Consider the following 10,581-nt stretch of genomic DNA (forward strand, 5'->3'; position numbering starts at 1 on the left):
TATTTTTCCCACAAAATTATTAATGTAAAGAATAAAGTGTTTTTCTCTGTCAACTGTTTGAGTAGGCCTACTTTATCATTCATTTTTTTAAATTAAACTAATTGCGTGAAGTTTCAGGTTTACAGAGAGTGTAAAATAATTCTAATCTGTAGTTTGCTGGCATGTCAGAATATTCAAAGCTCAGTTTTGCTAGTTAATTTAGACTGCATTTATTGAATGTATTGTATAGTTCCTTTTTTATTATTTAGACAACTATAATCCAGAAATTTCATAGAAGTATGTAACTGGCTTATGAATCTTCTATAATTATTTTTTCAGAATAGTCACTGAGCTACTAAGGCTTCCCCTAAGGAAAACCGATTTGTTTTGCTTTACAGGACTTAAAGAGACTGAGGCTTGCATATCTGTCCAGGTACCATCAGAACTATTTAGAAGAATTTAACATTTTGTACCAAGTAATATTTAATGTAATATTTCTTTTTTAGTGTAATATTTCTGAAACATTCCAATTTTCAGTGGGAATAAAATAAGAAAGGAGGCGTCATAATCTGTGATATTTGTCATTCTGTTTTTAGGATGTTCACCTTTACAACGGTTTTAAAAGACCTGTGATTTTTGAGAAGATAGGTAACTTGTGTAATCTGAACAGGAGGTACTTTTAAGGATTTAAATATTTATTTGATGCTACCAGCAAGAGTCTCTGGGGCATGTAGATAAGACTTGTCCAGAGAGATTGCTCAATAGAGAATGTATTCCGGCACACGTTGGAGAGAAAAGTTAAATGTTAACAGAAAGATGGTGACTTCTCCAAAGGACTGGCCTTATCATCACCAAGGTGGAAATTTAGGCTAGTATATATTTGAGCACAGAGGCGCTCTCGCTGTCAGCACTGCTGGTGGGAGAAGTTCACTGAGCGGCTCAAGCAAGTCAGCATCATGAAACTGCTCCTGCTGTTCCTGCTCTGCACCTCTATGGTTAAATCTCAGGTTTCCACGGACTATGATGAAGAGGTTGTAATACTGATAATAATTAATTGATACTAATAGCAGTAAAAATAATTAATTTTACTTAACTGTATGCATGGTCAGCATCTGTAAGTTAGCTAAGTTGGAAACTAGGAAGAAAATACAATGCACATTCTTGCTCCGTCTGTGCTCCAAGAAGTAGCTTTTGCATTTTTTCATATATATGTAACTGCAAACATTTTTTTTTCTTTATTTTCAGATATATTTTCTTTCTATTCCCTTTCTTTCTCTGTAGGAAATTAAGATTATAAATTGGTTAGATCAGTTATTTAGCTAAATCAATTTAAGGATATGTATTTAGCAATGTAACAGAAAGGAATTTGTCAGGGGCAAGAGAGTAAAAGTGTAATTAATAGTGTCTTGTCTCAAAGTCAGCCAAAAATTTCAATGGATTCAATGGACATTAAAAGAGAATTTACTACCAGATCATATAACTTTATGCTTGAAATTGGGAAGATACGAATTACTAAATAAAAAGACAAAGAATAAGGATCTAAAGTAACAATTTAATCTGTATTTAGTTTTGTGTAAGTAAAATATTTAATTTGAGATTTGATTTAGATTCTCGAGCTTGTTTTCTTAATTTTAATATATTTTGAAAATCGCCAATTTTCAAATGGAGTAGGCCAGGACAATCAAAATAATAGTACTTTCTGTTCACAATATAAGTGTTTGGGTTTTGCATTGAATACCAATAATTCTATTATACCAAATCTTTTTCAGCAATTTTGTGATTTGCATGCTGCCTTCTTTTGAAATTATTTTAAGGCTGGATCTTTATAAGTCGTTATTTGTAGCTACGCCTCATTGGGACGGGAGCTGGTAGAAGATTTTGATGCAGTTGTTCAAGCAAATGTTAATTCAAATGCTTTAGTTTGAACAAATGCTTAGGGACGAGACCTGTTTTCCTTGCTCAGTCTATCAGATATTCAAACTGAGTCTTAAGATTGAAGTTTTTCAAATAAATAAAATTGTTAAGGTGTTGCTTTTATTTATCGAAAGAACTGAAAATCCACAGGAGTAGAATTCACTTTAGGAAACATATCTTATAAATCTTATTGCTATTAAAATGTGTCTTGCAGGATAAGACACTGGGAGCTGCTATAGTTCCTATTTCTGACAGTGATGAGGAATACGTGTATCAGATAAAGTTGAGAAATCCAATATGATAGACGCCACTGAATAATTTTACCAATTCTGGCAGTTAGCAGCTGTCTTATAGCCTGACACTTGACGATGTATTCAACTTTCTGAAATAGTAGTAGTTCAGTGAAAATGAGGGACACTAATAATATAATTATATTTGTCTTACTCATGTGAGTGTCTAATTTCTTTTTAATCCTACTACTTCAGGTTTCATGATATGGAGTGACTTTGAAATACATGAACTTTAATCTTTGATCAGAATGAACTATAGAAACATTGTTTGCTTTACTTTGAATGTGTTTTTGTTTGGTTAGATTTAGTCAATGTGAGTTGGAGAAGAAGGCAGTACTGTTATTTTTATATCACATCAGTGTAGTATTTACAATATTTCTTTTTTATTTTCACCCGGTAGATACCCTTTGTTTTGTTTTTCTTTGTTGTTCAAAATATTAAAATGTCAAATGGTTGCCTTCATCCCGTGCATGGCATTTAATAATAATGATCCTAAATTCAGGGAGTTTCTTTCTCTCTGGTTTTTGTAGGAAGATGCCACTGAGTTAGGGCCTCGAGGCCACAGGCCCGTGGACAAGAGGTGGGAAGCAGCCCCAACACTGAGACCTGTGGCACCTCCCATCAGTGGGGGCGGATATCAGCCCCGGCCACCAAAGCGAACAAAGACGGGTGAGCAAAAAGGTCCCGTCATTTATCCTGATGCTGGTGGCTGCAAGCATCCTTTGGATGAGCTGGTAGGTAGATCTCCATTTTATTGGAAATGTAAATGGATGCAATGAATAATAGTCTGGACTTGATAGGACTTGATTAAGATGAATAATTTCATAGAGCCCATGGGATTAGTCACCGAGTCAGACAACCTATACGGAATAAAGAGCAATGACATTTGAGCCTTAAATGATGAAAGAAAGTATCTATGCCTTGGCCTGCACTTTGCCTTGCATAGTTAACTATTAAGAAATATGGGAGATAGCTCTGCAGAAAACCTAAATTGAATTTCAGGTGATCTCAAGGCTCCACAGGGACTAAAGAAAACCCTCCAATACCTTAAATTTTGTTTCAGCTGAGAATTACAGTCTATCCTCAGTTACTGTCCTCGCCCCTCTAGAAAAGCATGCAAATATCCTGAGATCTACCGCCTTGCATTAGTTCACCATACTATCTCAGCTCTGCTCTTTGCCAGAAAATGTAACCATGCTAAAAGCCATCTTAGTTTCTAAAAGTATATCATTTCAACATGAATGCTAGTAATGTTTAGTTAATGACTGATTATGTCAGAATCTCACCCTGTCTGAGGATTTTGGGTCTCATGAGGCTTCAAAATTTCTGACTCTTATTTCTTGGCACATATCTTTCATGAAGCAGTGCTTAATACTGAAGAAACAGTGCACAGTTTTGATCATTTTTTAATGAAATGTACTTAGCTGTTCTTTATGAAGGATATATATAACCAAGGTGTGCAGAACATGGTTGATTCTTATCTCTGAGGTTAATGAAAGAGGAAGCAGGTAGATACATACATCCACAGGCACCAGGTAGTTCCTGGCAGGCTTTGATCATAGTTTAGGTGGATTAGTTGTGAACATTCAACAGCGAGAAAGTGAAAAGCAGATAGTGGACTAAAGTGTGGAGAGGCCCTTTCCAAAGAATTTCAACAAAGGAATCCTCCTGGGGAACTCAAGGCTCCTTCCTACACTTCCAACTGCAGCTTCTTTCTAGAAGTTGATTATCTTGAATTCTTATCAGTGTGATTAAATATGTGATTTCACGTATTTAATGCTGACTAAGCTATGTTTTCAAACGTATAGCCATACACTGATGGGATAAAAATCTCCTCTTTTTATTTTGCCTTTTATTCACAGTCCTTTTTATTTTTTTAAGGGAGTACTGTGCCCAACTGGATGTGAATTGCAAACTCTACTGGTAAAACAGGAAAAAAATGTGAAATCAGTTGTTCGTGATCTAAAAGACAAAGTGAACAAGTTCTCTGACAGCAGCACAACTTTCTATGAATATGTGAATATTCTAGATGATAAATTGGCAAAGAGACAAAAACAAAGAAAAGGTATGTTATTCTTATGAGTCACTAATGTGAACAGTATTGCAATTATATTGACGTTGTTATCACTATTTGTTAAAGGAATTTCTTAAAAAAAATAAAGATGCAATAGAGCAGCCATCTAACAAGCTAGATTTCTATGACTATGTCATCATATATCTTAAAAAAAACATATTCTGAGGGAGGAAAAGAAATGGATCTCACACTGAGGTAATATTCATATGAGTCCTGTAAATGTAAGCAGTCCCCTTTTTTTTTTCTACCCATTCTCCCATGTGCATCCAGTTTCCTTTATGTCCAGCTGCTGCCTTGACACCCTGGCTTCCTAGAAAGAAGCATAATTATAGTTCTCTGGCAGAAAATAGCAATGCTGATAAATCTAATAGCTCACAAAGACATGGCAATATATGCATATCCCTTTTCCGAGAATCTTTGCATAGTCTTTGCATGTTGTAGAAACAAAAAAAGTGGATTTCGGTGCTAAGGAAAGAAGTAACTTCTCAAATTTTACTTACAGCCTATATTTTGTTATTTCACATTTGGAAAACATGCTTAAAAATTATCTTTTTTTATCATTTTGCTTTTCTAGACAATGATGGTTTGCTTTCTGAGTTTAATGAAGAAGTGGAGACACACTATAATTACATAAAGGATAATCTAGACAGTAATATCCCATCAAGTCTCAGAGTCCTTCGTGCAGTTGTGGATTCTTTACACAAAAAGATACAAAAACTGGAAAATGCCATTGCAACCCAAATGGACTACTGCCGCTCCCCTTGTGTTGTTTCCTGTAATATCCCGGTGGTGTCAGGCAAAGGTACCTCATTTAGCTATAAAAACATTTTTCTCTTCTTGTATTTACATCGGTGTACCAGGTCGCAGATACATCACTAGTTTGCATGAACACTTGTCTGAAGCTTGTGACATCAATTAAGATGGCAGAAAAGATGGCCAGAGATCCAACATGACAAAGTCTTTTGTGTGTTAGTCAGACTATCATTTTATCCTAAATCTGTGTTCAATGGTGGTCAGCAGTAGCTTTAACAAATTTGTAGTTTGAGGGCTTTATAAGGTGTAGGTGATATATTTGTTATTGTATTTGTGCCACAGTAGGTTTTTCCTTTATGAGCCTCTAGAATTCAAGAAGTCATTGAAAAACATATAGTCTTCAATCTCTTGGGTTCAACTTCTAGAAATGATTCTCTGGAAAAGTAAACCAATACAAATACACTGTTCTTTCTTAAATGATTCCTTAATGTGACCTATCATGAAAATCAGCATGGAAGTAGATATATCTTTGAAACTGTTCACATGAAATAGGCAAAGAAAGATAAGTACACAATTGAAGCAGAAGTTCAGAGCTTTTTAAGTAACAGACACTTTATAATTGCAGAATGTGAAGATATTTTCAGAAAGGGAGGTGAGACATCTGAAATGTACCTCATCCAGCCTGATGTTTTCACCAAACCATATAGAGTATACTGTGACATGAAGACCGAAGGTGGAGGTTGGTGTGAAATAATTATGTTGTCAAAACATTAATTAATATGAATGTTACAAAAATCATTTGCACAAGTACTTGTCATTTATGCAAGCCAGTATGGAGTTATATTTTTATATAGCTCAAGAGTGAAGTCTAACTAACCAGTTAAAAAAGATCTTGTTGGTCATCTTCAGCTGCACAGTAGGATATTTTTTCAGTGCAACTGGAAATAAATTGTTGGGAAGGGATAAGTAGATAAAAATGCATCTTATTATGACTAGAGTGGATAAAGTTCTGGCAGATATGGAGGAGATTGCTCATTTCTTACTCTGCCACTGTGCGCTATTCATGAAATTGGGGCATTCATTCAAGTTCTGATTTTTCGACCTTTACTTGTGAAGCAAAGAAGCAAGTTAAGCTGAACTAGAGATGAAAACAGGAAAGGGCTTTATGTTAACATTCTAAGTTCCTTTTTTAATAGCAGTTTAATCTGAATACTGCTATTCCTGCAGGATGGACATTGATTCAGAACCGCCAAGATGGCAGTGTTAACTTTGGAAGAATATGGGATTCATATAAAAAGGGTTTTGGAAATGTTGCAAAGAGTGGAGGGAAAAACTACTGTGATACACCAGGTAAACCTGTCAACATAAAATATGAAGAGTTCTTGTCACTAAAATTATTTTTTCATGTTTCTTGAAGCTCTTTGACTTTTTAAAACTTAACTAGTCCAAATTAGCAGTCCATAGGCAAATCATAAACCTGCCTTGGACTACAGTACGAAATTGATTTCTTAGAGCTCTCTTTTTTTGTTTTCAGGTGAATATTGGCTTGGAAATGACAAAATCAGCCAATTTACCAAAATAGGGCCCACTGAAGTTTTAATTGAAATGGAAGACTGGAATGGTGATAAAGTTTCAGCTCATTATGGAGGGTTCACCATACAGAATGAAGGCAACAAGTATCAGCTTTCAGTTAGTGACTACAAAGGCAATGCAGGCAATGCTCTAATGGAAGGAGCATCACAGCTGCATGGAGAAAACAGAACAATGACAATTCACAATGGCATGTTCTTCAGTACTTATGACAGAGACAATGATGGATGGTATGTATTTGCATAAGCTACTTTTTAAAATTAAGTATTGAATTGCATATCTCCCTGCTTAAAATAGAGCTAAATATAGAGTATTTTGCTTATTTGCTGTAGTTTTCACAGCATACTATAGTATATTAAAATATACCATAAATTGTCTTAATATAGACAAATGGACAAATATGGCAAATATTCTCAGAGACTAATGCTAGCAGTGCTGAGGACCACAGCCATGCCTCAGTAGGAATATTGTTAATGACTCCAGTAACACAGTAATGGGCCCTAATGAAACATAGATAACATCTTATTCAAAATATAAAGTTGTACCTACTCTGAAGACAGAAGCTCAGTTGTTAAGCATGTAAGTTAGCACTACATCTATGTAGCACTATATCTACTATATGTATTATGTTTTTAAGTAAAAACTTGCCAGTTCCATATTTACTAATGAAAAAATCGTTTGGGCTGAGAAGGACATACCATTAATATTGTTTTACATCCTTAAGTTGCAGTGATATTGCAATTACCTTTATCAGCTGGAATTAACTGTAGCTATCAACTGCTAGATTGAAGTAGCATTTCTGAAGAAACATAGCTAAGCTTGTACTTGTTTTTCTTTGAAACTTCACTTTCCAAGTGCACTGTAGAGCCCAAGCTTGTGAGAGAGAGTCTTTCACAAAAAATTCAGAGAGAATTTTAAGTATTTGCTATGAAAATATCAGTACAGGGACATGAGTATGAACTGTTGAACTTGTGGTTCATCTTCGTTGCTAACTCTTCCTTTCTCCTCTCACAGGGTAACTGCAGATCCCAAAAAGCAGTGCTCCAAGCAAGATGGTGGTGGGTGGTGGTACAACCGCTGCCATGCAGCCAACCCCAATGGCAGATACTACTGGGGAGGGAGCTACACCTGGGACATGACAAAACATGGTACAGATGATGGTGTTGTGTGGATGAACTGGAAAGGCTCATGGTATTCAATGAAGAAGATGAGCATGAAAATCAGACCATACTTTCCACACTAACCATTTTCAAAATGTACAGAATTTCAGGCTTTCTTTTCATATTTGTGCCTGGTTAACTTTATAGTCATAATATTCGCTTGGTATTTGTATATGAGAACTAAATACAACGAAGTGTACGTATAAACATGTTGTGATGACAAAATATGACAAAAGGTATGTACGAGCACATTGTGATGGAAAGCAAAAAGCTGTGTGAACTACAAATCAAAATCTGACCTGTCAAAATAAACCACAGATATATTTTGTACTTTTCATTTGTACCCAAAATCGAAGCAGTTAGCAACTGTCAGTATAGAATAACACTGATGATAAAAATATCCATTTCATTGTTTCACAAAGAAGTTCCATTCTTCACCTGAAGAGAGAAAGAACTATTTTTAAAATGCTTTCTATAAAATAAACAAAATCTTAAAGTTTTCTTCATATATTTTTTGATTTTTTATGTATTATGTGGGCAGAAGCAAGCATACTCCCCACAGTGAGGGAGTATCTTTTCCTTTTAGATTCAAAGTTATGCTAACTACCTATGTAACAAGTTGAGAAGGAATAAAGTAAAAAACATATATATTATCTAAAAAAATTCAGTTTACCAGTTGCTTTGTTCAGACCCTAAATGCTGAATCCTGTGGGAGTTGGCTCATTAGTGTACTTCATCTTATCCCTTTCCTCTTCTCATTGCCTTTTATCATTGAATAAAACACAGTATTAGAATACCTGACTGGTATGTCTTCCACACAATTTCTATTGTGTCTCTAGAGCAATTAGTGGCTCCAATCATAGGATCATTTTTGTTTGAAGGAAATATTGGAGGTGACTGCTACCGTGGATGGATCTCATCTGCAGCCTCTCCAGTGATTTAATCTGTGAAATTTGGAGGAACAAGGAGGAGACATCTTGGTAGCATCTCATTACATGGAAACATTTGGGATCCCTGCAGTGAGGGAACAAAAACACATGGCATAAAGCAGAAGCCTTTTTCCAAAGCACAGCCAGGCACATAGCTGCATATGGCTGTAGAGATGTCTCGGCTTTCAGCAGACTCTCCAACAAGGTTGGGCAGTAACTGAGCTTGAGAGACGCTGAAAAAGAATTAAAACTGAGCATTTTTATAAAAGTGCACAATGGTATTGTTAAATGGTATGACTAAGTGGTCACCAGGAAGAGTAGGGGATTTGCTCATGCTCATTTCTCAATAGAAATACAGAAAAAAAAAGCAGTGAATATTTGTGGTATAATTTTATGTCATAAGGTACAGAGACAAACATAGCACATTCTTTGTAAATTTGTTATAGCAGCTTTTTTCATGCGCCAGACTGCTTTTTTTGTTAAAAATCCCTATCACACACTATATGCGGTTGTTGATGTAAAATCTTTATCGACATGTGGATCCTTATATGGCATGTGAGGAGAAACATTCTAAAAGCAAGAATAACATACCACTGCCATGCAGATGCACCTAATTTATACTGTTTAAGTCAACTTTTTAGTGGTCACTGTAAAATAAATGCTAATCTCTTAATATAACCTTGGACAGGTCAGCACAAATCTAGGTGGATGAATCTGGGAGTTCTAGGAAGTGAGTCTGGGTTCTTTTGTTTATTTTACTTTGTTTAATCAAACTCTGCTCTCAAATAAGCCTGTTTTGGGAGCTATATTTTGGTCAGTTATCATGAACTGTCTTATTTTGAAGCCATATGGTGAACTACCTAGAATCCATCAAAAGGATGAAAGGTTTGCTTCTGTATTTGTTATTACAAGCTTAGGAGATCAGTTCCCACTTACAAGCCAGCCCTAAAGTGCATGTTTTGTTTATCAACAAAAATATTCTGGATATGTGGAAAAGACTGAAAGAGAATCCAAACCACTTGAATTTGAGAAGACTTTCAAATGTACTTCTAAATTTGTGACTTCTTTAAGGCTCTTAAAGAATGTAAACCAATTAAATTCTGAGTATTTTGATCTCAAGTCAAGGCATTTGCTGCTAGCATTTTTTGCATTGTTTTCACTAGGAGGAAATCCAATTTTTAAACAGAATGTTTTATTGTGAAAGATTTAAACAGACTGGGCTGATCAGTCTAGAAAATGAACTGTTAAGGTACAGGAGAAATACTGGTAAGTTATTAAATGTAGGAGCTGAGGAAATGCTGCAATAGGAATCCCTTGTTCATTCCTCACAAAAAGGCAAGTTAACTGAAATTTGTAAATATGGATCTCAACTCAGAAAGTGTAGCATAAAATGATGCGGTAAAAACAGTACCTTTGTATGGAAAAGATCTAAACTTGGACATGTTTCAAGTGTGTATCTGTTTACTCTTCTAAAACAGAGATCTTTCCTTACAGGTTGTTTTGTACGACCAGATCTTGATCCCTGTTTCTCTCATGTGTTCGCATTAAAGAATGAAATGCATTAGGAACATCTGCATCATCTCTTATGATGCTAATGCGGATTAAACTCGAGAGGATAAAATGGATTTTCAGTGCTCAGGAAGAAGGAGCAGGACTGTCATTTAAATTTTAAAATTTAAATGTGAATTTTAAAATTTAAATCTTGAAAAAAAGAACAGAGATTAAATTTTATAAGGTATTGCTAGGTTTTAGATTTTTCTCCACAGCTGAAGTGGGTAAGTTTGGCAAATGTTATTAAGCAGAAATCCAGGCTGTGAAGAGATTTTCTCCAGCTGACATGCTGCAAAGAACTCCGCAACTAGTCACGCTGATTTATTCGTTTCTTCAGGCCA

The 10,581-nt window shown here is 35.3% G+C and overlaps 1 protein-coding gene across 1 annotated transcript; it reads left to right on the forward strand.

Moving 5' to 3' along the window:
- Positions 1 to 898: 898 nt before the first annotated feature.
- Positions 899 to 8,219, forward strand: FGB (fibrinogen beta chain). Its single transcript, XM_010211118.2, has 8 exons — positions 899 to 1,010; positions 2,714 to 2,917; positions 4,065 to 4,248; positions 4,832 to 5,059; positions 5,636 to 5,749; positions 6,238 to 6,360; positions 6,545 to 6,830; positions 7,615 to 8,219. Exons 1-8 carry the CDS (start codon positions 936 to 938, stop codon positions 7,841 to 7,843), a joined length of 1,443 nt encoding a protein of 480 aa, XP_010209420.1. The 5' UTR covers positions 899 to 935; the 3' UTR covers positions 7,844 to 8,219.
- The last annotated feature ends 2,362 nt before the right edge of the window (positions 8,220 to 10,581 follow it).

The sequence above is a fragment of the Tinamus guttatus genome, unplaced genomic scaffold, assembly GCF_059628265.1.
Source record: "Tinamus guttatus ecotype Peru unplaced genomic scaffold, ASM5962826v1 Tinamus_guttatus_pri_ptg000301l, whole genome shotgun sequence".
Taxonomy (NCBI): Eukaryota; Metazoa; Chordata; class Aves; order Tinamiformes; family Tinamidae; genus Tinamus; species Tinamus guttatus.